This window comes from Perognathus longimembris, chromosome 3, assembly GCF_023159225.1.
Source record: "Perognathus longimembris pacificus isolate PPM17 chromosome 3, ASM2315922v1, whole genome shotgun sequence".
NCBI classification, from domain to species: Eukaryota; Metazoa; Chordata; class Mammalia; order Rodentia; family Heteromyidae; genus Perognathus; species Perognathus longimembris.
This window is the reverse complement of record NC_063163.1, coordinates 83,129,516-83,155,635: the sequence shown is the minus strand read 5'-3', so window position 1 is coordinate 83,155,635 and position 26,120 is coordinate 83,129,516. Positions and strand designations below refer to the sequence as shown.

The 26,120-nt window shown below is 60.0% G+C and overlaps 1 protein-coding gene and 1 long non-coding RNA gene across 2 annotated transcripts; one reads left to right on the top strand and one right to left on the bottom strand.

The window, feature by feature from the left end:
* Positions 1-378: 378 nt before the first annotated feature.
* Tesc (tescalcin) lies at positions 379-22,147 on the bottom strand. The gene is given in 9 exon segments (XM_048342884.1): positions 379-598; positions 2,645-2,692; positions 3,930-4,037; positions 4,128-4,189; positions 5,058-5,078; positions 5,081-5,196; positions 6,342-6,422; positions 13,526-13,595; positions 21,975-22,147. Coding segments are annotated over 9 exon segments (642 nt in total). The 5' UTR covers positions 22,033-22,147; the 3' UTR covers positions 379-520.
* Positions 10,279-26,120, top strand: LOC125349078. Its single transcript, XR_007210445.1, has 3 exons — positions 10,279-10,404; positions 16,184-16,188; positions 26,110-26,120. It is a non-coding gene; the product is annotated as an uncharacterized LOC125349078 (long non-coding RNA).

The following is a 26,120-nucleotide window of genomic DNA, read 5'->3' as shown; positions in this document are numbered from 1 at the left end:
CTCTCTCGTGCGCACACGTGCACAGATGCTGTCCTTCATTTGGAAGGTGACAACTGGGTTGTGGGTGGGTCACTCCTGGCCTCTGCCACTGCCACCTGTGCTGGGGACCACCGGTCCCTGCTGTCAGGAGCTGGGGGCCAGCTGGCCATGAACCCCAGTACCCACAGCTGGGGGTACACTGTCTCTGAAAGTCAGTTCAGAGCAATGAGTGGCCTTTCCTCTAGGATGTAGAAGACAGGTGGATTCTGTGCTCCTGGGGGAAAAACACCACACCCCCGAAAAGTAAGGGGAGACCAGACCATTAGAATGGCCTCCCACTGTCCATATTCACTCTGGGACACTAATGGGGCCCTTCACAGGTGCTGAGCCACAGAGCCATTCATTAACAAACATTATTATTAGTTATTGGAGATAAAAATATCAAGGCCCCACACATCACACCCTGTGGGACACAAGATGAGTGTCTGAGTGATAACATTCTGGTCCTGGCGAGCGCCCCTGCCCCGCCGGGCCTTGGGAGTCAGTGGCAGAGGGCGATGGTCTCCATGTTGAGGAAGCGCACGTGCATCTTGGTCTCGATGTCAATCCCCTGCCAGATCTGGAATGGAGAGAGTAGCATGAAGGGGCGCCCTGGACGCCTGCCCTGGCCCCAGCCCTCCTGCCCATCTCCCCTCCTCCTCTGCACTCGCTAAGACTCCAGGCAGGTGAAGAGCAGGGGCTTCATTGTGAGGTGGTGAGCTAAGCGAGGAAGAGAACTGCCATCTGTCTTGGTGCTGGTTAATTTGGCTCCGATGTGGACTCTTCTGAGATTGTCATGGCGAGTTTTGTCTAAGCCCCAAACCCAAGCTTCGCCCCAGTCACTTGATCGCACCCACAGCTGCCTCCAGCCATGCATTTGTGCAAACAACAGAACCTCACGGAGCCCCCTTTTTGGTCAGCACGGAGTGGGGGCCGCCCCATCCCAGACTCCGGGCCTGGTGGCCTGGTTCTCCACAGAGCGTTTTCTAACCATGGGGGCAGTGCAGGCATCACTCCTTAAAGGAACACACTTTGGACCCAGAGATCGCCCATGCTCCAAACACCTGCCCAGGAAGTGGTATGCACACCACACACGTGGCCCTGCCTGCCACCCTAGTCAACTGTGGCCTGGGCGTTGGGGTCTGCAGGACGCCCACAGTGACTACAACTCTGTGGCATCTCAAGGCCCAGGGTGTAGGGGGCACCAGTGAAAAGATGGAGGGGAGAGTTTGGGAACAGGTGCGGTGGGGCCTGGTGGGCGGCGATGTCTCGACGTCTCCCCATGCATGTAAGAACGTCACACTCGCAAGCTGTCACAGCTGGACAGCTGGCCATGAGGCTAGAAATGGGGATGCCAGGGCCCCGGGGGCCCCCAGGGCTGGGGAGACCTTGGGCCCTGCATGCTGTCCACGCTCACAGCCTGCCCTCCCGGCACTGTTCTCCGTGCTGCTGGCCTCCTGCACCTATTTGGGATGCCATGGAGGCTGCAGAAGGCAGATCTGGCTCTCAGAAAAGCCACCAGGACCACCTCAAGTTGGTTTCTGCTCTTAGTGTGGTCCCTGGGGCTCTGGAGGACCTGGGTGGGGGCTGGCTTGTCACAGGACGCTCCACGGGCATAGACCACCAGCCTCTGGGTGCATGGCTGGTCTCTGAGGCACAGGCAAGCCCACCCTGGACGGACTCAAAGCCTCAAACTCCCTGAGCTCCTGCCTGCCCCGTTTCCCTCGCGCCTGCTCTCGACCTGCCGGGGACGCTTCCTGGATGGCAGGCCCCAGAGCAAGCCAGAAACGCAAACTGACTGCTCCGTCTGCCCAGCTGTGAGTCTGTCGGGATGAATGTGGTCACCAGCTCGAGCCCAGCAGGCCTGTCCCTCCTCCCTCAGGTGGGTCTGTGCCGCCTGCCCTACCCATGGCCTCCCGCCCATGGCCTCCCTGTGCATTGCACACAACAGGCCCGCCAGTGAGGCAGACGCCAGCCCCCAGCGCTGGTCTCCAGGCTCCCCGGCGCCGGCCCTTCCAGGCTTGGTGGAAGCCTAGATGCTGCTGGACCGGGGGCCTGGGTGGGCTTGTTAGGCCTGGAGCTCTGCATCTTCCTCTGCTCCCAGGAAGGTCTTGGGGATGTTCATGCAGTTGCTTCTCCCCACGTCAGGGGGTGTTAGAAATGGCCAAGGCTCGCTGGGCACAGTGGCTCATGCCTGTAATCCAGCAGTTCAGGAGGCTGAGGAGTAAGGCACGGAGATTTAAAGCTAGCCAGGCAGAAAAGTCTGACACTCGATCTTCAATGAGCCAACAAAATGCCAGGGTGGAGGCACGGTTCAATGGTCGAGCACCAGCCATGAGCAAGAAACCTGGGTCTGCTCCTGTATGCACTGTTCATCCAGAACCTTCCAGAATGCCCCTGCTCCACCGTGACTGTACTGCCCTGGGAAGGGATGCATGGAGTGTCCCAGCCGGGAGAGAACTTGGCTTTTCATGCTCCACCTGTGTGCTGTGCACGCCGCCTCGCCACAGGAGACCCATGCATTGTGCCGCAGGTGGGAGCCCCACTGCCTCCGCCCAGTGGTCCCCCAGGTCCTCCAGCGCCCCTGGACGGCCCTGACCAGGCCCCTTGCCCCCACAACACCCACCTTCAGGAAGTCCTCGAAGGTGATGCCCTCATAGACCTGATCCGGCTCCTGGGACAGACGGGAGGGGAGGGTGAGCGGCGGCTGCTGCAGGGTGGGGCGGCCCCCTCCCCCGGCCCCACCCTGCCCCCGAGGCAGGTCTGTGTCCTCACACGGCCCCCAGCGGCCAGGCCCAGGCCCCCCCTGCCACCTGGCTGGGCCTCCTCCCATGATAAGAGCCCCCACCGTCACCGCCGCGGGGAGGGACGCGGACTGAGCGGCCTCGGCGGCCATGTGTGGGCTGAGTCACAGCCCAGCCAGATAACCCGCGCACGGGAGGGCAGCCCAGTGCGGCCTGCTCGTCCTTCTGGCTCTGGGATGCCGACAGTGAGGGGCCTGTCACCACGGCTCGTGAGCCCTGACGCGACCCAGCACCCAGTCCTCGCCCCTCAGCTCCTCGTGACAGCGTGGCCAGCCAGCGGCCGGGTCAGGGACTGGCCCTGGAAGCCATTAGGGCAGGGACGGCGCCGGTGTGGTGTTCAGTGGGTAGCATGGTCACCCCGAGGGGCCCGGGGCACACACACCCCACCCCGCCCCGGCGGCATTGACGGCTCGCTCTGCGTTGATCTGGCCAGGGTTTACACCTGAAAACTCATTCCCCTCAGAGGGACCCAAAGTCTTGAGAGAGGTGTGGGCAAGAGCATTCTGCCTCAGCTGCCTGCCTGGCTCTGTGGCCCATCTCTGCCCCTGGGCCACACACCCGGGAAGCAGGGCCCCTGCGCGGGGAGGCCCTGGCTGCGGAGGCTGCCGGGATTTCATGCAGATCTGCTGCCGGCACCAGGATTCAATCAAGTTTGGTTTTCTAACCCCCGAGGTCACAGCCCCTCCTCCTGTCCAGTTCAGAAGCCTCCTCCAACCTGAGAAGCCAGGGTGACAGCTGCAGCCCCTCAACCCCTGAGACCAGGCCGGGGGGTGGGGGTAGAGAGGCCCCTCAATGACAGGCAGGCAGAATTATCATGCGAACCTCCCCCCTCCTCTGGGCCGTCTAGACACGGCCACTATCCACACATGGGTGCGAGTGGGCGTGGACTTCAATGGAACCCAGGCCCTTGCGGGCCCAACGGGCCTGGAACAGCCCGGGCAGGGCCTGGGAAGAGCACAGAGCAGCTCACACCTGCCTGGCCACCACCAGGCCTCACACCACAGCCCTCAGGGAAATACACGGTGGCATTTGCTGGAGAGCGCCAGGTTTGGGGCTCGACCTTCAGGCCCCCAGCCTTCCCCCTCCGCCACAGGCCTGGGCGCTCACCATCTGCCCCACGCACACGCTGGCCGCCTCCATCATGGCCCCGTCAGCGATGGAGCGGGCCGACTCCTTCTCGATGTGGGGGTTTCCAGAAAGCAGCTCCTCCACCACCTGCCGGGGACCAAGGGTGACCTGGGGCGTCAGCCAAGGCCAAGGGTGAGGCGCCGGGAGGCTGGGGGCGGGGCGGGGAGCATACTTTACATTTCGATATTCTTCCAAGGTGATGCGGCCATCGCTGTCCGAGTCGTACATGTTAAACAGAACTGGGGGAGGCATGGGAGACAGGGGTTGCGTCAGGAAAAGCTCAGCACAGGAGGGAGGGGGGCAGACTCTGAGATCTGCAACCCCACTGTGAGTGTAGGCCAACAAGGAAAGCCCTGGGGTCTGGCCACCTCCCAGTGGGGTGACCTTGACCTTGGGGAGTGACAGTTGCTCTGAGCTGTAGGACGAGACTGACAGTGTCTACCCTGCGGCCACGCAGGAAGGCACACGTGAGGTCCCAGGAAATGTCATTCGCAGAAAGGCCAAGGCGCTGGCTGCCCCACCCACATCCTGGTCCTAGCTAGTCCTAGGGGATCCCCAAGGACATCGAGGGTGCTGGTGGCCTCTGGCCACCTCTTGCTGATCTTGGCACCCGGCGGAGGCTCAGTGCTTCCCGGAGCCGGGCAGAGCTGTCACCTCACCCCACGGGGCAGGAGCCTCCTGAGCCCCACTCCACATGTGGGCTGTTGGGGCTGCAAGCTCAAGCACTGACCCTAGCCCATACTGCTAGGGGACAGCAAAGCCAGGTCTGGTCAGTCTGTACACCCATCAGCTTCCTAATGCACCCCGGGACCTCGCTCACGTGGGGACTGTGGAGGGGGCCAACATAAGCCTGGGACTCCAGGGAGCTACACCCTGCCTTGAGGCGTGGTGTGCCCCAATCCTCCACTGCGCCCCACCCCCTGTCCAGCGTCAAGGTCACGGTACCGAACAGAGGCACTGCATGGAAACCTAGGGTGCAACACCTCCTTTCTCCCAGCCAGCCACAAAGTGTTGCGCTGCTTAGGATGAAGCCACTGAGGTGTAATGCACCCCAACCCTGCCCTGTATCACCCCAGGATGCCACCCCCCACCCTGACCCCCACACACATCTCAGCTTGTCTTTCCGGACAGCTCCACCTGCTCCTCGCCCAGTGTGGTGTCGATGGGCCGGAAGTAGGACATGATGGTCAGGAAGTCCTCGAAGTTGATCTCATCGGCCAGGCCACTGGGCCCCCTGCGCAGGTTCCTGCAGCAGGGCAAAGCCGGGCACTTACATCACTGCCACGCCACGGTGCCACAGTGCCACGCCTTCCCCACCGCCACTCCCCAGGGCTCCGGACGGCCTGTCTCCACTTGAGAGAGCGGGGAGTGTGGAGGGGGTGGGAAGGGGTATAGGCCCGGCCCTGCCCAGTCTCACAGCTCACAGTGGGGGTCAGGGAGAGACAAATGGGGACGCCATTGACAGCTAGGGGGAGGGGCCGTGAGGAGTCACTAGCACAGGGCCAGTTCTCTCATGTGAGGAAAACCGGCCACAGGCAATCCAACCGCTCAGCCAAGGCCCACCTCCTGACCCTTGCCTTGTCTCGGGACCTACTGGGGCTTGTGGCCTATTTTTGGAAAATCAGTACACGAAGGGGTTGTTTGTTTTGTTGGTCATGGGGCTTGAACTCTGGGCCTGGGGTCTGTCCCTGAGCTCTTCAGCACAAGGCTAGCGCTCTACCACTTGGAGCCACAGCTCCAGTTTTGGTTTTCTGGTGTTCATTGGACAGACTTTTCTGCCCAGGCTGGCTTTGAACCTCAATCCTCAGATCTCAGTCTCCTGAGTAAGATTACTGGCGTGAGCCACCAGGGCCCAGGCTTTTTTGTGTGTGTGTTTTTTTTTTAAACATTCTTAAATAGTTGGGAAAATGTTTGTATGTAAAAAAAGGAAATACTATTTCATGACAATGTCTTTGTGTCATTCAAAGTTCAGAGTCTATAAATAAAGCGTGGGAATTCCGTGGCCCTGGCTTCCCGTGGTTGGTGTGTCTGGAGGCTGAGGGCTCCCAGCCTTCCCCAGAGAAGGCTGCTGTCAGTGCTCCTCAAGTTTAGTGGGGTGGCAGCTGTGGACAGACTTCCTACTGTCCCTGAACACATTCCCTGATGCCCACGATCATCATGCCCAGTCATCAGGGCCCCTGGCCCCCGGCTCTGCTCTCCACCCACCATTCCCAGTCCTCCCCCATCTCCCCTGAGCCTCCTGCAGCTCAGAACAGCTGTATTCCAGTCCCACTGTGTCCTGACCGTCCTGCCAGGCAGCCAGCGTCACCTGGCTGTGCTTCCGGAACCAGGAGTCCCCGTGGGAGCTGATGGGAGCCCACAGACAAGGATACCCCTGGGGGAGGGGCCCACCTGTTGTCGAAGAAGGCACGAATGATTTTGGACCGGATGGGGTTGAGCTCCAGGTCAGGAACATTGTTGAAGTTCTCCTTGCTGGGTTCCAGGGAGAGCGAGGGAAAACCAGGAGAAGAAGAGCTGTGGGTTGTGAGTTCAATACTCTCCGTCTGTAGTTTTTCCCCTCACAGGACCCTCCGGAGGAGCTTGGAGAAGAGCTGCAGCCTCTCACCTCAACCCCAGCAGCAAGAGGGAGAATTTGGTTTCTGTGCCGACAGGGGGATTTGAACGCAGGGCCTGGGTGCTGACCCATAGCTTTCTCTCTCAAGACTGGAGCTCTACCACTTTTTGCCACAACTCTATTTCCAACTTTTTTGCTGGTTAATTGGCAATAAGAGTCTCACAAACTTTCCTTCTTGGGCTGGCTTTGGACTACAATCCTCAGGTCCTCAGCCTCCTGAGTAGCTAGGATTGCAGGTGTGAGCCGGGGTAGCACCCAGCTTAGCAGGGAGAACTGGGGACCCAAGACCCCAGAATACACATAGAGACAGTGGAAAGTCACCCAGACATACTCCAACTGGGAATGAGGCATGACTACACAAAGGAACATCATGCAGTCATGAAAAGGGATATATTATTGAAATTTACTGCCTCATGGCTGACCCTTGAAGACAGAGGCTGAATCAAATACCTCAGACACAAAAGATCTGTCCCAGGCTAATGTCATGCTTATAATCCCAGCTACTCAAGAGGCTGAGATCTGAGGATCACCATTTGAAGCCATCGCAGGCAGAAAAGCCCATGAGACTCTTATCTCCAATAAACCTCCAAAAAGTTGGAAATGAAGCTGTCATAAAGCATTAGCCTTGAGCCAAAGAAACTCAGGGACAGTACCCAAGCCCTGAGTTCAAGCCCCAGGACAGGTTAAAAAAAAAATCCTATTCCATGGTTCATTTAACTAAGGTGTTGTGACCTATTGAGACAGAAAGCAAAATAGGCAAAAATAAAAGTCTCCGGTGCTGGAGAATTGTGAGGTTTCTTTGGGGAGTAGTAAAAAATATTCTGAAAAACATGCCGGACGTTCACTTCTGTAAGAGTCACAGCTGTATATTTTAGTGGTGACTTTTACTCCAGTAAAGTTTGTTGTTGTTGTTGTTTTTTGTCAGTCGTGGGGCTTGAACTCAGGGTCTGGGCACCGTCTCTGAGCTCTTTTTGCTCTACCACTTGAACCACAGCTCCACTTCTGGTTTTCTGGGGGTTCACTGGAGATAAGAATCTCATGGGAACTTTCCTGCCCCGGATGGCTTTGAACTGTGATCCTCAGGTCTCAGCCTCCTGAGTAGCTGGGATGACAGGCGTGAGCCACTAGCACCTGGCTTAAGGTGTTCTGTTTTGTTGTTTGAAGCCAGCTCTGGGCTTTGGGGGGAGAGGGTGCCTCTGCCAGGAGGCTGCCCTGCAGGGAGGGAGCACAGCCCCAGGCCGAGGGCACAAGGACAGAGTGCCCTGCCCTGGGCTGCCCTTCCCTGGCAGGCCCCGCCTCCCTGGCAGGCTCCGCCTCCCAGGGTGCTTGGGCCCTGCTTGGCATCTGTCCCCTGTGACCTTGGGAGGATAGGGCCGGGCCTGGCAATGTGGGAAGGAAGGAGGCCTCTGCCTCCAAGCCCTGGTGATGGGGAGGGGGGCGGCCTCCGCAGCACCACACTGAAGCCTGGCACACGCGTGTCCCTGCGCCGCCCTGAGTGGGGATGTGGAGTCCCGGGCTCCTGCACAAGCAGGACCGGAGTGTGCGCGGCCAGATCCCTCCTGCTCGCTCCACTCCCTCCCTGGTGGCAGGATGCCCTGGGCGTCTGGCCAAACCAATGGAGCTGGCGCCAGTACATGGTGACATTTTAGATTCACGAGAGCCTGGTTCGGAGGAGGGAGACGCGCGGGACAGCCCGTCTGGGATGAGGGGACTTGATGTGGTCGTGAAAAAACACTGGAATGCTTTGCTTTGGTTTTTTTAAGTCCTGGAAAGGAATGAAGTAAGCCAGGTCTGGTGGCTCACGCCTGTAATCCCAGCCATACAGGAGGCTGAGATAGGAGGATGGCTGGAGCCCAGAAGTTCAGGATGAGCCTTGACGCTGTCTCAAAACAGAACGAAGGATGGGTGCCCTGACCTTTGCTGCAACTGAAATTTGAACCCCCAAACTTTGGTGCTGAGTGCCAGCTTCCGGCGTGCGCACAGCAGGTGAGGACGAGGCTGCAGAGAGCCGTCCTAAATTCACCTCCCACTCATTAAATGAGTGGGTTGTATGATATATCTGGGTGAGATCTCCACTAAATCATTTAAAACTTACCCCCAAAACTCTAGAACAAAGCATTACAGGCACAGTATTATGGGGTGACTGATTGATCATACCTATTTATGGTGGGGAAACTGAGGCAGAGAAGTGCAGCTGTGAAGGAGATGACGGTGAGGGGGTGGCATCTGGTCCCTGCCAGCCTCCGTCTCCCGCAAAGAACGCAGACAGGTGCCCCATAAACGCTGCTTTCCCATTGCTTCCCTTCCCCCGCTCTGCTCTGTTCCTACCGGGCCGGTTCAGCCTGCCGGGCTCCCGGCCTGGGACTGGGTAGCCGGCTGCATCTTGCAGGCCTGGCTGCCAGCAGCTGCCTTCCCGCAAGGTGCTGGCTCACAGTGAGCAGGAGCCATCAGAATGGGGGCGCTCCCCCGCCCCCCAGCACCAGTGCTCCCTCTTCTTATCCTAGCTCTTCAGGAGGCTGAGCTATGAGGATTGCAGTTCAAAGCCAGCCTGGGCAGGAAAGTTCATGAGACTTCTTTTCCCCCCTGAGGCTTGAACTCAGGGCCTGGGCACTATGTCCCTGAGCTCTTCAGCTCAAGGCTGGCACTCTACCACTTGAGTCATGGCATCACTTCTGGCTTTTCAGTGGCTAATTGAAGATAAGAATCTCACAGACTTTCTCACCCTGGCTGCCTTTGAACCAAGAACCTCAGATCTCAGCCTCCTGGGTAGCTGGGATGACAGGTGTGGGCCACTGGTGCCCAGCTCTAAAATTACTTCTGTAACATGGCCCCGTCTCAGAACCCCTGGGAAAGGCAGGTCTGTCCCCAGTGAGTTTCTGGGTGTAGCCAACCCCCCATCCCCCATGCTAGCAGGAAGCCCACATGGCCAGCTGGGGAAGGAAAACACACAGGAAGTCACATCTAGAGCCATGCCGCCCAGCCGGCTCACACGCCAGGCCCCCCTGATAGAGGAAAGGGGCCGCGTGGGCAGAGGGCACATAGTAGGTCCTCAACAAACACATCACAGGGATATTTCCCTGTGCAAGCACTTCACCGAGGGGCAGCAGGGTCCACTGCCACGATCAGGCTGGACTTGGGTCTGATTTTGTTGTTGTTTATTTTTGGTGGTCCTAGGGTTTGAATTCAGGGCTTTGTGCTTGGCATGCCCCCGACCCTGACTTTAGTTTGATTTTTCAGACAGTATCTTAAGTTAACTTTGTTCAAACTGGTCTGAGACTTGATCTCCCTACCTCCACTTCCTAAGTAACCGGGACTGCAGGTGTGTGCCACCATGCCCCGCCGAGGACGCGGGATTTGAAGGTGCTGAGACACAGTCTGAGAAGGCTGTCTTATAAACGGCAGAGTGAAATTTTAAAAGTCAGGTACTGGGACTCGTAAAGAACCCCCATAAAGCCGAGTCCCTGAAATGAGCTGGAAGACCGCAGGGCAGGGCCGGCCACCCCTGGGTGCACTGAGACGCCTTCAGAGAGGAGACGAGACCAGACAGGAAAAAAAAAAAAGAAAGAAAAGATGGGGCGAAATTCAGATCCACGTTTTCACTCTTACGGCATTTAAAAAGATAATGTTTAACTCCATAAAGTAAAAAAAAATGTAAAACGTCAATTCTTTACACTTCTACAATCGTTTCCTAGGCTCCCCTGCCAGACACCCGACTCTAGCCCAGGGCCTCGTGGGGAGGCTGGGCAGGAACCAGGCGGCGCGGCCCCCAGGGCGATTAGGCAAAGGGCCCCTTCCTGCCGGCCTGTTTGCATAAACCACCAAGGGCAGCCACCTCCTTCCGTGCTGGGCCTGGGCTGCTGCTGTGCCAGGCGGCTCCTAGTTGCAGCAGACTTGGGGTTCTGAAAACAGGTGCTACAGTAATGGGGGGCAGAGAGGGGAGCCCCAGGTGCCCAGAGGGTCCACAGAAATCAGGGCCAACACCCACAGCGTCCTTGCGGCAGGATCGCAGCCCTGGGTTCAAATCCTATCTGCTTTGCTATGAGCTGTGCGACCCTGGGGTCTCACGTAGCACCCCTGAGCTTTATTTTTCCATCCATCAGTGGGAAGAGCGCGCTTCCGCTCCGGCTCCCGTTTCCGGGACTTTCTAGGACTGAAGGAACACAGTCATGAACCACGCTCACGCAGTAATGGCTTCCGTCTCTAACAGCCTCTGCCCCAGAGCTCGGCGCTCAAGTCCCAGGCACTGAGCCCTCAAGCCGGTCCCAACACCTGACCAGGCACAGCAGCTCAAACCTGTAGTCCTAACTACTCAGGAGGCTACGACCTCGGAGGATCAAAGCTCAAGCCACAGGCAGAAAAGCCCATGAAATGCTGCTCTGGCTCAAGCAGTACAGCACCAGCCAAGCAAGCAACCAAGATGAAAGCATGAGCTTCTGAGTTCAAACCCAATACCGGCATGGAAAAAAAAAAATCCTACCTATTCAGGAGACAAAGACTTCATCTCAACCAATGGACGGGCACTGTGGTGTGTGCCTGTCATTCTGGCTACATTGGAGGTACTAATGGGAGGATCACGGTCCAGGTTGGACCAGATATAACCAAAGAGTCTCTCTCAAAAATAACCAATGCAGAAAAAATAGGGGGTTATAGCAGAGTGGCTGGCATGGTAGAAGTACCTGTCTAGCAAATGAGAGGCCCTGAGTTCAAATTGGAGTCCCACAGGAAGTATCCAGAAGCTGAAATGCTCCAAAGTCTGACACTTTTGGACCACTGACACAACATTTCCCCAGCCAGGTGGAAAATTCCACACCATGAAACCTGGCTTCAGGCATAAAGTTATGTATTTGTTGTTTATTTAGTCCCCTGTGGCACTTGAACTCAGGGCCTGGGTGCTGTCCCTGAGCTCTTTTGCTCAAGTCTAGCACTCTACCACTTTGAGCCACAGCACCACTTTCGGTTTTCAAGTGATTCATTGGAGATAAGAGTCTCATGGACCTTCCTGTCTGGGCTGGCTTTGAACTGCGGTCCTCAGATCTCAGCCTTGTGAGTAGCTAGGATTACAGACGTGAGCCAATGGCACCCAGTCAAAGTTATTTAAAATAGCATGTAAATCATTAGGCTGATGTGTAGTATATCAAATATACAAAAGTCAAAATGTATACAAAAGTGAACTGGTGGGCTGGGGATATGGCCTAGTGGCAAGAGAGCTTGCCTCGTACACATGAGGCCCTGGGTTCAATTCCCCAGCACCACATATACAGAAAATGGCCAGAAGTGGCGCTGTGGCTCAAGTGGCAGAGTGCTAGCCTTGAGCAAAAGGAAGCCAGGGACAGTGCTCAGGATCTGAGTTCAAGGCCCAGGACTGGCCAAAAAAACAAAGTGAACTGGTGGCTCACTCCTGTAATCCTAGCTACTCAGGAGGCTGTGATCTGAGGATCTCAGGACTGAGATCTGTGGTTCAAAGCCAGCCTGGGCAGGAAAGTCTGAGAGACTCTTATCTCCAATGAACCACCAGAAAACCAGAAGTGGTGCTTTGGCTCAAATGGCAGAGTGCTGGCTTGAACACAAAAGCTCAGGGACAGCACCCAGGCTCTGAGTTCAAGCCCCGTGACCAACAAAAACAACAACAGCAAGTCGCCTGCACACATGAGATACATATAAACACCAAGTGAGCTTCGTACTTACATTTGGTTCAAGGTAACTTATAAGTATGCAAATATGCCATAATCCCAACCCCCAAAATCTAAAACATCCTGTGCTGGAGATGCTCCTGTGGCCCTGTGCATTTGGCTGAGCCTGGCCTGTGCTGAGTCAGGGTTTGGGGGTCCCCCGACCCCCATGGCATCTCCTCCCAGCTCTGCTCTGGGCCACAGGCCGCTTTCCACCTGCAGGGTGCCGGCAGCCTTTCAGAGCCCTCAGATAGGAGATGACTGCTCTGAGGTCACCCCAGGATCAGGCTGGGGGTTCCAGGGCACGGAGAGGAGGAGGGGGAGGGCCACACTGAGGCGCTGGCAAGGCAGGAGCCTCCACCTGTGCAGGAGGCGACCTCAGGGACGGGGGGGGGGGGGGGGGGGGGGGAGGGGAGGGACGAGGAGAATGCAGAGTTTTAGGCCCGGCCCCAGAATGGCCAGGCAAGCCTGCGCAGAAGCAAGATTCACTCAGGCTGAGGAAGGCGGGGCTCTGTGGGGAATCATTCCCTGAGACCAAGGATCCTCCCACCCTGGATCCTGAAAGTGGGAGGTGTGCCCCCTCCCCCTCCCCCTCCCCCCCAGCACCCAGCTCTGAGGATTAGATCACCAGGATGAGGCAGCAGCACTCCCCCCATCTTGGGAGGAGAAGGAAGGTCCCCAGCCCCATTAGCCAACTGCTGGTGAGCCTGGCCTGCAGCTGAGTCATCCCCGTGTCTCTGCTTATCATTGGCTTACTTATTTATTTATTTTTTTATTTACGTTGGTGCAGCACTGAGGCTTGAACTCTGGGCCCCGGTGCTGCCCCTGAGCTTTTTCATTGAAGGCTAGTGTGCTACCACTTAGAGCCACAGCGCCACTTCCGGTTTTCTGGTGGTTTCTTGGAGATCAGAGTCTCACGGACTTTCCTGCCCAGGCTGGCTTTGAACCGTGATCCTCAGATCTCAGCCTCCCGAGTCATACCTCCACGCGCCCAGGCAGGATCCCAGCATCCAGCAGGAGCTCCACATCTGCTAGGCACGCCAGGCCATGGAGGAGGAGTCCGGCAGGGCCCTGCCCTGCCCGCCCCTGCCCTCCCTCCAGTGAGGACGTTCTTTCTCTCCCAGTGGGAACGGGTGAGGCTCCCTCGCTGTCTTAGAAGAATTACCACCACTTTCAGCATTGCCTCTGAGCCCGGGGACGCCCGGGGCTCTCCAGGCGTCACGCAGTTCTTGGGGGAAGATCCACAGACAGGGAAAGCCTGGTGCCGGCGGCCGCCACCCCAGGCGCCTTACCGGATGGTGGGCTGGTCCCCGCTGAGCTGCTTGAACCGCCGGTGGAGCTGCTCGATCTGATCCGAGGAGACTGGGGAAGGAAAGAGGGGACGGTTTAGTTGTACTCTTGGGCCTGCCCTGGGGCTTGAACTCGGGACTTGGGTGCTCTCCCGGAGCTGTTTTTGCTCCAGGCTAGGGCTCTACCACTTGTGCCACAGCTCCATGTCTTTTTTTGTGTGTGTGTGTGCTTAGTTGGAGGTGAGGGTCTCACAGACTTTGCTGCCTGGACGAGCTTCGAGTTGCAATCCTCAGATCCTCATCCTTCACCGGCATGACAGGCGTGAGCCACAAGCACCCCATTTGCTCGCCCACTGAAGGTGAGGTTTCTACAGACACAGAGTCCGATGCGCTGGGGTGGGGAAGAGGTGGGAGGTGGGGTGGTTCAGGCATCCCTGAACTTGCTAGGGAGGTGCTCTACCACCTGAGCCATGCCTCCGCCGCCTTCTCTGTTACACAGGCCAGGTCCCCGTGTGTGGCTGGCACAGGCGCTGAGTCTCCGCCTTGAGCTCCCCTGCGTGTCTGGGGATGACAGGCCCCTGCCGCTGCACCCAGCCAGGGTGCTTCCCCGTAGCTGGGATGGCAGCTGGGCGCTACCATGCCCAGCCATTGGTTGAGATTCGCCTGGTGAATTCTGTTCCCAGTCTGGCCTCAAGCCATGATCCCCTGATTCCTACCTCCAGGGTGGCCAGGGCTACAGGCCTGAGCCACTGCCTGGAGACCACGGCCCTCCTGCAGAGCCACTTCCGAGGCGGGGCACTGTGAACGCCACAGGGGTCACCCAGGGATGCGGAGGGGGCTGAGACCCCAGGGGAGGGGCGAGTGGAGGGGCCAGGACTCAGCCCTAAGCCTGCCCTTCCCGTCCCGTGCCTGGGTCCAGCCTGCCCGCCATAGGGGGCTCATCTGACCCGAGGCAGGGCGACCGCACGGACTCCATGCTGCCTCTGTCTGCTGCACCCATCATCGGATAATTTTATCAATTTCCAAAGAGTGCTGGGTAGAAAGGTGCCCAGCCCTGTGGGCTCTGGGGGCCAGGGCCAGATCAGCAAAGCAGGGTGGGGCTGGGGAACCTGGGACCCCCATCTCCTCTCAAATGGCAGGCCTCGAGGGCAGGCTGCCCGCCTCCCATCCTGGCCTCCCGTCCTGGCCTCCCGTCCTGGCCTTGAGGGGCGGGCTGCCTGCCTCCCGTCCTGTCTCCTGTCCTGGCCTCCCATCCTGACCTCCCGTCCTGGCCTCAGGGACAGGCTGCCTGCCTCCCATCCTGACCTCTCGTCCTGGCCTCCTGTCCTGGCCTCAAGTGTCAGCTGCGGATTTTCAAGTCTACAGCTCTAAACCCTCCCGCGCCCCGGCAGATGCCGCTTGCTAGGAAAGACTTGTGCCATCTGCCAAGCCGGGCTCCACTCCAGACGTGAGCTCATCCCCTCCACGCGACTCCGAGGAGAGACCAGGGGTGCACAGTGATACCTGGAAAGGCCAGGCACCTGCCAGGGATGACAGCTACCTTTCTGGAGGAAAATAGGGCCATACCTGCGATAGGATTGTCAGGAGGAAGTGGCCCAGAAGCCCCCGCCCTGCCCCGAGTCCGTAGCTTAACAAAAATGCACAACGGTGCTCTTCAGGGATGTGAGCCGGGCACCCACACGGCACAGGGTCAGGGATCCCGGCCTACGAATGGCCCGTGTGCTGGAATAGTACACAGCCATGAAAATGGACAACATACACAACAGTGGACAAAAGGAGCCCATCACAAAGTGGCAGGGTTGAAATTCAGGCACCACGCACCTGTGGTGTTAGAAGTTAGGACAGTGGCTAGCTTCCGCGTTCTCTTTGGGTGCAGGGTCCCAGGTGACAGGAGTATGTTCTGAAAAGTTTGCAGAGCTGTATTTCCAGAAGGGATCCACTGCTTTTGATGTGTTACAGTGCCAGAAAACGTTTTCTTAAGCCGGTGCTGGTGACTCACTCCTATAACCCCAGCTACTCAGGAGGCTGAGATCTGAGGATCACGGTTCAAAGCCAGCCCAGGCAGGACTGTCCATGAGTTTCTTATTTCCAACTAACTACCAAAAAGCCAAAAGCGGGGCTGTGTCTCAAGTGGTAGAGCACCAGCCTTGAGCAGAAAAGCTCAGGGACACTGCCCAGGCCCTGAGTTCAAGCGCCAGGGCCAGCACACACACACCAGGCGCCTGATGGATGAAGCCAGCCTAAGCTGGGCCCAGGGTGCGGCTGCACACCTGGCCTGCCAGCCCGCCTTGGTCAGCACAGACACACACACACACACACACACACACACACACACACACACACACGGCCGGCCAGCCCGCCTCGGTCAGCATCCGCCCAGCCGCGCCCCAGGGAGGATGGGGGCTCCTATAGGAGGACTCCCAGCTCCTCCATCTCTTCCTCACCCACGCGCCTGGAGTGGACGGGGTGCGGCTGGCCATGTGAGGGGCCCGAGAGGGGCCAGGACAGCAGGAGCCTGCTCTACCCCGCGCGCCGCCTCTGCAGGGCACCGGCCGGAGGCCCCGGCGCACTCTGGTGCACTGGCACTGCAGTTTGCTCTCCCTGCAGACCGGAACACAGGTGCCATAAGAGGACACGGAGCTGAGTGCCCGCGACACGGAGGGCGGGTCTGGGTGACACCACACACATGTTCACGGCTGTGGAGCGTGAGTGCAAGATGGAAGGACAGCACCCAGGCCCTGAGTTCAAGCCCAGTACCGTCACAGACAAAGACAGACCTGTGTCTGCTGGAAGCACTCACTCAGACTAGAGCGAGACACGCTGAGGCACCTTAGTCTCAAATAAGCAGCACAAGGCAGAGCTGCGCTTGGCTTGTGTCAAGAGAGTGTGTGTGAATTACTGGAGAAAGTTCTAGAATGTCTACTTCAAGAGGAGAGATGTGGGGCTGGGGATATAGCCTAGTGGCAAGAGTGCCTGCCTCGGATACACGAGGCCCTAGGTTCAATTCCAGCACCACATATACAGAAAACGGCCAGAAGCGGCGCTGTGGCTCAAGTGGCAGAGTGCTAGCCTTGAGCAAAAAGAAGCCAGGGACAGTGCTCAGGCCCTGAGTCCAAGGCCCAGGACTGGCAAAAAAAAAAAAAAGAGGAGAGATGTGGGTAGCTTGTCCCTTCTGCAGTAGCGGGGTTTGAATTCGGGACCCTCTGGTTATTCTTGAGATCCGGTCTCTTACCCAAGTACACACTTGGACAGTAGTCCTCCTATTCCCCTCTCTTGGTGGTAGCCAGCCTGGCTGGCCTGGAGGCTGGTACAGTAAAGACCTTGGGCACCAACTACGATGTAGCACATGGGGTCATGCTGGAACTTTCCACAGTGGTGGCATAGTGAGGCTCAATATGCTCGCCCCTCTGTAGAGTATTCTAGACTTCAGGTTAGGGTTGCTCAAGCTGCACTTGCCAACAACTACACCTAGGTTATGCCAAGAGCCTCAACCAAATTTTCACCTAGCCTTGACCCGTGACAAACTCTCCCTTCCTTCCCTCTCACAGAGGAGAAAAATGAGTTTCTGCCCCTCCCCCAGTCACCGACCCTCCCCCAGCCCCTGCCCCTCCCCCAGCCCCTGCCCTCCCCCAGCCCCTGACCCTCTCCCAGTCACTGACCCTCCCCCAGCCCCTGACCTTCCCCCAGTCCCTGACCCTCCCCCAGTCCCTGACCCTCCCCCAGTCCCTGGCCCTCCCCCAGCCCCTGACCCTCCCCCAGCCCCTGACCCTCTCCCAGTCACTGACCCTCCCCCAGCCCCTGACCTTCCCCCAGTCCCTGACCCTCCCCCAGTCCCTGACCCTCCCCCAGTCCCTGGCCCTCCCCCAGCCCCTGACCCTCCCCCACTCCCTGACCCTCCCCCAGCCCCTGACCCTCTCCCAGCCCCTGACCCTCCCCCAGCCCCTGACCCTCTCCCAGTCACTGACCCTCCTCCAGCCCCTGACCCTCTCCCAGTCACTGACCCTCCCCCAGCCCCTGACCCTCCCCCAGCCCCTGGCCCTCCCCCAGCCCCTGACCCTCTCCCAGTCACTGACCCTCCCCCAGACCCTCTCCCAGTCACTGACCCCTGACCCTCCCCCAGTCACTGACCCTCCCCCAGCCCCTGAAGTCACTATCCCCAGGAAGCCGGAACAGTCCTGCCTCCCAGGACAGGAGGGTCACGGCCTGCTGTCTGCGAAGGTCAACCCCTGACCACAAAGGGCCTCCTTGTCCTCGCGCACAAGGTAACCGGCACCGTGGAGATCCCCAGCGGGACCGCGACCTTCGGGCTTCATGAATTCCTAATGAAGGTAGAGCGGGCTGGCGGGCAGCGCCAGGGTGCCGGGGCCTCCCGGCCCGCCTCCCCTCACCTTGCCCCCCCCCCCCCCACCCGAGCTGCAATCACCCCAGGCCCTGGCTAAGGGGGCTGACTGGAACACGCTTGCGCACGGCCCTGTGGTCAGCAGGAGGGAGCGGAGGGGAGGGCTGCATACCTGGACTTGATTAAACTGTGTGGTGGCCGTGAAGGGAAGGGGCAGAGGAAGAGGAGGCAGAGGGAGCCAGCCTCCAAGGGTGCGTGCCTGTCATCCCAGTACCCGGAGGCTGAGATCTGAGGATCCAAAGCTAGCCCCAGCAGGAGAGTCCATGAGACTCTTGTTTCTTATGGGGCGGGCAAAATGCCTGCAGTGGAGCTGTGGCTTTCGTGGTAGAGAGCTAGCCTTGGACAGAACACCTCTCAGGGTCAGAGCTCAGACAATGAGGGAGGGAGGGAGGGAGGGAGGGAGGGAGAGAGGCAGCGCAGGCCTCTTCCTCCCAAGCAGCCCCCACTCAGCTCAGCACAGAACTCGCACATTCTAGAAGCTTCTGTGTCACCCAGATCCATTCCTGTCCACCTCTAGGTCCAATTCTACCCTATAAACCTAGTACACACGTGTGCACCAGTGTTAAGGAGGTTATTGGGGTAATGGTCATCTCCCCCAGATTCCCAGACCATGGAGTCTGGGGTGGGACCGGCTCTTTCTCCCAGCACTTGGAAACCCAGCAGAAGGCCTGGTTTGGGGTGTGTGTGTGTGTGTGTACGCACTTGCATGTGCACTCACACCAGTGCTGGGGCTTGAACTCAGGGTCAGGGCACGGTCCTTGAACCTTTGTACTCAAGGCTATAGAACTCTACCACTTGAGCCACAGCGCCACTTGTGGCTTTGTCTGTGTATGTGGCGCTGAGGAATCGAACCCAGGGCTTCATGCATGCTAGGCAAGCACTGTACCACAGTGCCATAGTCCCAGCCCAGGGCAGCTGCTTTCGTCTGTGAAATGGGTGGGAGCCCAGGAGCAGAGCCCTGGAGGGCCGCATGGCAGCGGGCCTGGGCGGTGGGCGTCCTGGATAAACACAACGCTGGCCATCAGGAGAGCCGAGCACCCACTTCGCTCCACAGATCTGTTTCCCTACTTCCTTCTGGCAGGTTCTTGGCAATGGAGAGTGACAGGGCAGAGGAGCTGCCGCAGAGAAGGAAGAGAAAACAGAAGCTGCATCTTCCCCAGGCTCCTCCAGGAGTGGTAGGGAAGGGCGGGGGGAGGCGGGGCGGAGAGAGATAGAGATGCCCCCTTTGGGGGACCTGGCCCCCAAAGAACCTCCCCTCCTCTTGACACACACTGGCTGGCTCTCTCTTCTGGGGAGGGGCTGGCTCTGACCACCACAGGCCCCTGGGCGCACCGCAGGGAGCCCAGCTTTCTGGGCTTTTCTTAACCAGCAGGTAGGGCGCCTTCTCCCATGCCTGGCTGCTTGTTTGTGTTGGCAATCAATCAGCCTCACGCTGGCAGGCAGGGGAGGAGGTGGGCGCGCGCCCCGGCACTGCCCTGTGTGGGCGAGCCACAACTCCAGCTCGGGCCTATTTTTGGTGGGGCGCCTGGAGCTGAGGGCCCCGGCATGTGTGGAGGGAAGGGGGGGGGTGTTGGCAGGGGCTGCTGGCCCAGGCGTACCACGGGATGGGGATGGGGGGGCCTGGACCACTTCGCTCCTTGGGTGCCCCCTCCCTGGGTGGGGGTGGGGGGCTCCGGTGCACAGCCTGCCGGCGACGGACAGGGCTGGGCAGGGAGGGAGGCTGGGTGGAGGGCAGCCAGGCCCGGTGTTCTGGAAGGGAGTTCAAACCCCAGGACTGGCAGAAGAAATATGGAAGGGCAATGGGGGCGTGGAGGCTTGGGGATCCTCCCTCTGCTCCTCTCCCTCCCCTTCCCAGCTGTGGAGTGCAGGCAAGGCTTTCCACCTCCCCCAGCCTCGGTTTCCCCTCCTGTAAAATGACATTATCATCTGGCCTGGCGGATTCTGACAGACTCAGGGCATGTGCAAGAACTTAGTGCAGTACCAGCGAGCAGGGTGCGGCCTGCCCTCTGCACTCCTGCCCACCCCAATACCGCCCTCCCCCCCCCCCCCGCCCCGGCCTGGGACACTTCTCAAGGACTCGCCTAGGCACAGCCTCGATTTCAGAACTTCCCATGCAGGACCCGGGACCAGGCTGGGTGAAGGGATTCACTGAAGGTCACACGGGGGGAACAATGAGGACCGAGACTGCCTGGGGCATACAGAGGTGTTTAAAGCATGGTTGGTAATAGAAGCATTGATTCACACACACTCACTGCAAGGATGAAACCACTGCTGCACCCACTTCACAGTGGGGGAGACGGAGGCTCAGAGCTCAGGAAGGACTCGTTCCAGAGCAGGCTCCCACCACAGCTTGGGCACCAAGGATTGCCCGCCATCTGTTCATCCCACTGTCCCCGGCTGCTTCCTGCCACAGGGCCTTTGCATATTGTGGGTAGGTCTGTCCCAGGGGCCACGGGTCTGCACATAGCTGATTATTTGGGTTTCTGTCCTGGCACGCACCCATCCCCCACGTGGTCCTAGAGCTGAGACACCTATGGGTGCTGACTGTGTTCCTCTCGGGAGCTCCAGCCTGACCGTAGGGGGTACGGGAGTGCTGGGAACTCCACACCCCCCCCCCCCCCCCCCCCGCCAGCCACCACAGTGAAGTCCCAGCTCCCCAGGCCCAGGCGAGGGGGGCAGCCCAGCTGCCTCCAGGAAAGCTACCGAGCCTGAACCCAGCATCTGTCACTGTGGGAGGCTGGTGGGGGACTGACAACACTCCCAGCATGCTCTGGGGCCTCGGAGCTGTCAACCCACGGCTGCTCAAATCCCCCAGAGGACCCGGGGTTTGCTGGGTGGGGGCGGGCCCCACCCTCCACCTGCGGGGGAGCCCCCTCCACACGCGGCAGAGCCCCCCTCCACCTGCCCAGGGAGCCCCCCCCCTCCACCTGCAGGAAAGATCCTCTCCACCTGCCCAGGGAGCCCCCTCCACCTGAGGGAAAGCCCCCCTCAGGAGCCCCCTCCACCTGCCCGGGAGCTGGGCAGAAAGCCCTGGAGGAAAGAGAAAAAATCCGTAAATAGAAGTCGGGAGATGAGAAAGGCGGCGTGGACGAACAGCCCTCACTCCCCACCTGGCCTCCAAGTTCAGGAAAGTTCTTGGCCCGGTGAAATGGGCCCCCGAGTGAGTTCTCAGTGCACCGGTCCTGCGGCTCCACCCCGCCCACCCAGGGCCCCCAGTGCTGGGAACTTGGCTTCCTCCCCGACCAGAGAACCCAAACGCATCTCCCTCTCTCCACCTGGCTCTGATGGACGGAGGGGGCACAGTGCTCAGGGTGAGTTGGGGCTCCCCATCCCGCCCCCCCAGCTCTGATGGACGGAGGGGGCACGGTGCTCAGGGTGTCCATATTCGGCTCGGCTCAGGGCAGGTGCCACCGCACCGCAGGCGGGCCGAGGCTGGCTCCGAGGTGCCGTGAGTGGCCCAAGGTCACGCAGCCAGGGGCCCCGGGAAGGGGGACCCCGGGTTACCTGCCCGGCGCCCTCGCTGCGGGCAGCTCGGCCTTCGCCTCCCGGGCGCCCGCCAGGTGGATGCGGGCGCGGCCTCCGCGGCCCCGGGATCCCAGAGCGAGGCGAGCGGGCGGGGCAGCGCCCGCAGCCTCCGGGCAGGGCAGGGGGCGCGGGGCCGCCGCGCGGAGCCCGGGGAGCCGGGGAGCCCGGGCCCCGCTCCCACCGCGCCGGCGACTTCAAAACTTCCCGCTCCTGCGCGTCGCGGTGCCCCGCGCCCCGCGGGTGTGGGACGCGCACGGGGTGCACGGGGCTCCCCGTCCTCCGAGCGGAGTCCGCGCGCGGCCGGGGGACCCCGCGCACCCCGCAGTGACCTGCGGGGACCCATTGGAGGGAGGCGGAGACTGAGGCGCAGGGGCCAGGCACCGGCCCAAGGTCACACAGCGCTGGGCGCGGGGCCGGGGCGAGGAGCCGGGGTGCGGCGCGCGGGGCGCGGAGCCAGGGCGCGGGCGCGGCGCGTGGGGTGCGGCGCGCGGGGTGCGGGTGGCCCCCGCGCTCCCGCCCCGTACTCACAGCCGGTCTTGCCCTCGAGCTCCCGCACCTCCTCCGACGCCGAGTGGGCAGCGCCCATGGTGCGTGCAGCGGGCCGGGACCCGGCGGCGCTGCGCAGTGCTGCGGCCGCTCCCGCCTGGCGTCCGGGCGGGTCCGGGACGCGGGGACCGCTGCGAGCCGCGGGTTCCGCGTGGGGCCCGGCGCGGCCTCTTATAGCGGCGGCGGGCGGCCGCCGCGGTCCTAGCGCCCGTCAGCTCCGCGCGCGACGGGGGAGGGGGCAGGCATTGCCCGGCCGAGCCCGCCAAGCCACGCCCAGTTGAGCCACGCCCCCTACAAGCCACGCCCATCAAGCAAACCCTGCCCATCGGGCGCCCCATCAACGGGTGGGGCGGAGAGGGGCTCCAGTTCCCCCAGGGTCGTGGCCACGCCCCTGCGCCTTCAAGCTCCGCCCACTGACGGGTGGGAGGAGCCTCCCGCGCCCACGTCCCTCCGTCGTGGCCACGCCCCTCCAGCCCTGCCCCAATGCGAGATGTGGAGGGGTGCGCACAAAGTCCGGGTGCAGGTAGGAGTGATGGGAGCCCGCCCCGCCCATCTCCCCCCAGGCCCTAGTTGTCACGCGGAGAAATGACAGTAACCCAGTCCAATCTGGACCCCTCCGCTCACCCCCAGGCACTCCGGAGGTGAAGTCCCCGCGTGGCGACATCCACGCAGGGCAGGACGTTTGGGTTGCCTGAATGGACCCCGCAGGGGGTCCGCACGCCCTGGGCCCAGCCGGCTTCTAGATTAATCTGGTGCAAGATTGGGCTCTCTGCCAGCTGTCTAACATTAAGATGATAAGTTCACCAGAGACCCACCCAGGGCCTGGCCGGGACCCAGCCGTGGGGGAATGGGTTGGTGGTCCCTGGCATCCTACCCACCCACTTAGGGCAGTCTCAGAGCCGGGGCAGAAAGTCCGTCAAGACTGTGCAGGGACCGGCCTGTGTGCTCTGCAGTGCTTCGGAGACTGGGTCTGCCCTGATGAGGGTACTTAGTATCTGCCCCGGGCCCCAGGCTCAGGGAGGACCCCAATGCCCATCCCTGTAGAGGCTTGGAGCTCCCATGTGGGTGGGTAGGGGTGTCAGTAGATCTGCAGAACAGCCGCTGGTGGGCCAGCACCTGGATGCTGCATTACAAGGGTCCCTGGGGGCGCTGAAACCAGCCCCCCTGGGAAAGGCTGGTTGTGAGTCATCAGCTGGTTGGACAGGCTGGAGGGGTGGGGGACCCAGAAACTGCCTTTGGGGCCAGAAGACTCCCAGAAAACCAGACAGACCTGGGCCCTGGGGGCCAGGCCACACCCACAGCTGCTGGCAACCATTTTATTTTTTATCTCTCCCCCCCCCCCCTTGGACTCAGGGCCTGGACACTGTCCTTGAGCTTCGTTTTGCTCAAGGCTAGCCCTCCACCACTTGAGCCACAGCACCACTTCCAGCCTTTTCTGTGTAATTTGTAGTTTATTGGAGATAAGTGGAGATAAGCTACCCTCGGTTTTGTGCATGCAAGGCAAGCACTCTACTGCGAAGCCACATTCCCAGCCCTCTGTGTCCTTTTTCTGGATTTTTGTTTTGGGGGGTGGTACTGTGGTTTGAACTCAGGGCCATGTACTTGCTAGTCAGATGCTCTACCACTAAACCGTACTTAACTCCAGCCCTTTCCTGCACTGGTGAAGTGTGTGTGTGTGTGTGTGTGTGTGTGTGTGTGTGTGTGTGCCTTTTCTGAACTCAGGGCCTGGGCTCTGTCCCTAACATTTTTTGCTCACGGCTAGCACTGTGCCACTTAAGCCACAGCTCCCCTTCTGGCTCTTTGGTGATTAAAGAGCCTCACAGACTTTCCAGCTTGGGCTGGCTTCAAACTGCAATCCTCAGCATGCACTGGTTAATATTATTTTATTTATTTATTTTTTGCCCGTCCTGGGGCTTGAGCGCAGGGCCTGAGCACTGTCCCTTGGCTTCTTTTGCTCAAGGCTAGCACTCTGCCAACTTGAGCCACAGCACTGCTTCTGGCTTTTCCTGTGGGTGTTGCTGAGGAATGGAACCCGGGATTTCATGCATGCTAGGCGAGCACTCTGCCGCTAGGCCACATTCCCTTGGCAACAATTTTTGTACTCAACTTCTAGAGCAGTTGACAGCAGGATTGTGTTGTTAGGCGATTCGTGGTGAGGGCTTTCTGGGGGGGAGGTGCACCCGACCCCAGATACTGCTCCCAGAACCAGAGGCAATGCTGAAAGTAAACGCCCTGGACAGCCAGGTGCTGCGGCTCACGTCTGTAATCCCAGCTACCTGGAGGGCGGAGTTGGACAGGGTGACGGTCAGACCAAGCAAAAAGCTATCGAGACCCCATCTCAACCAACAAGGTCTGAGGTAGTTCTGGGCAAAGACACAAAATCTTCCTGGAAAATAACTCAACAGAATGGGCAGGACAGCCTGAGCTCAGCCGCAGTGGCTGGTGTTCCATGCCATCTCCACTGCCTGTCCCGTCTCCACCCACAGTCCTAGACTCCTCCTCAGCCCTTAGCTGTTCCTTGGGCCCGGCTCTCCCTCCAGCGGGACTCACAGGGGTCTTTGAAAGGTCTCCATCCACAGTCTCCATCTCTGGCTGCTGTATGACGCCGGGGGGGGGGGGGGGGAAGCCGGGGTGGGAAGGCCAAGTGGGGGGGGGGGGCTTTTCCTCACTGCAGGGTTGGGAGAAAGAACCAGAAAGATCTGAGCAGCAGGAGGGTCGGGAAGCCAAGTCAAAACTTGGGCGTTCATTTATTCATTGTGAGTCCGCTATGCCCACGTGTAGCTGACTGGGTCCTGCAGCCACACATGGGAATAAGACACACACACACACACACACACACACACACACACACACACACACCGGTGGGAGCAGAGAGCAATAAACAAGGCTGGCATGGGGCCTATAGAGATTGGGAATGTTCCAGCCCAGCCACAATGCCCCCGAGAGAGCTTTGTCCTCTCTGAGGCTGAGCTGCCCGGGAGTCCATGACTGTCCCCAGCCATGGTCCCCAAGGGATACATCAAAGCCACACGCCACGTGGATGGACGTCTGTGGGGCTTCGTGGGCGCCGCAGGTGGTCCCCGCCCTCCCCTGGGCCCTGGCCTCCCTCTCCGGCCATGAGGCACAGGCCTGGGGGGAGGGGGCTCCCTCGGCACAAAGCCGGCTGCCACCCGTCCCCGACGTCACAGCTCTCAGCCGATCCCACCAGTGGCCCTGCTGACAGGGCAGGGCGGGGCCGGCCGGGCCCTCCACAGGGGGCCTGGATCGCATGGGGGAGGGGGCCAGGGGAGGGGAGCACCCGAGGTGAGCTTCATCCTCGCCTAAAGCAGGGCGACCTGCTCAGGACTGGAAACGGGTGAGTCACCAGGCAACTGCCTCTGTCCCCAGAGGACCCCCCCGCCTCCCCCAAGGAGCTGATGAAAAGCAGCGGCTGCAAACGTGTTTATCTCTGGGCCTGCACGGCCAGCCGGCATGGCGCGTGGCTAGCGGGTACCGTGGGCCCTTATAGCCGGGCCACACCGTGCTTGGGCAGGGTCTCTCTGTCTCCAATGGCCAAAGCAATGGTGCCTTCCTCTCTGGGGGGCTCTGAGGACCCCATGAGGGCTCATGGGAAGTGTTACAAACAGTGACTGTAGCCAGGCCCTCATGCCTGGCTCATGTCTGCCATCCCAGCTACTCAGGAGGCTGAGCTCTGAGGATTGCAGTTCGAAGCCAGCGAGGCAGGGAAGTCTGTGAGATTTTTATCTGTAATTGACTAAAAAGCCAAAAGTGGAGCCGTGGCACAAGTGGTAGAGTGCTAGTCTTGAGCACAAAAACTCAGGGACCTAGGCCCTGAGTTCAAGTTCCAGGAGCAGTACAATTAAGAACCACAAACGCCACCGGTGGCTGGCATGGTAAAGAGCTGCCCCAGCTCTCCGGGGGAGGACGGCAGCCTCGATCTGAGGCCTTTGCCCATTTCCCTGGTGTAAATGCTCCCAGCTGCCAAGGGCGGAACAGTGGATCTCAGGATTTTCCAGGGCTCAGCTGCAGCCGACCCCAGCCCGCGGCCATGCCTCCACTCCTCCCCCACCCCCCCAACCCACGCTCCCATGCTCGCAGCCCCTGCTTGCCAACGGAGCTGGGCTGGGC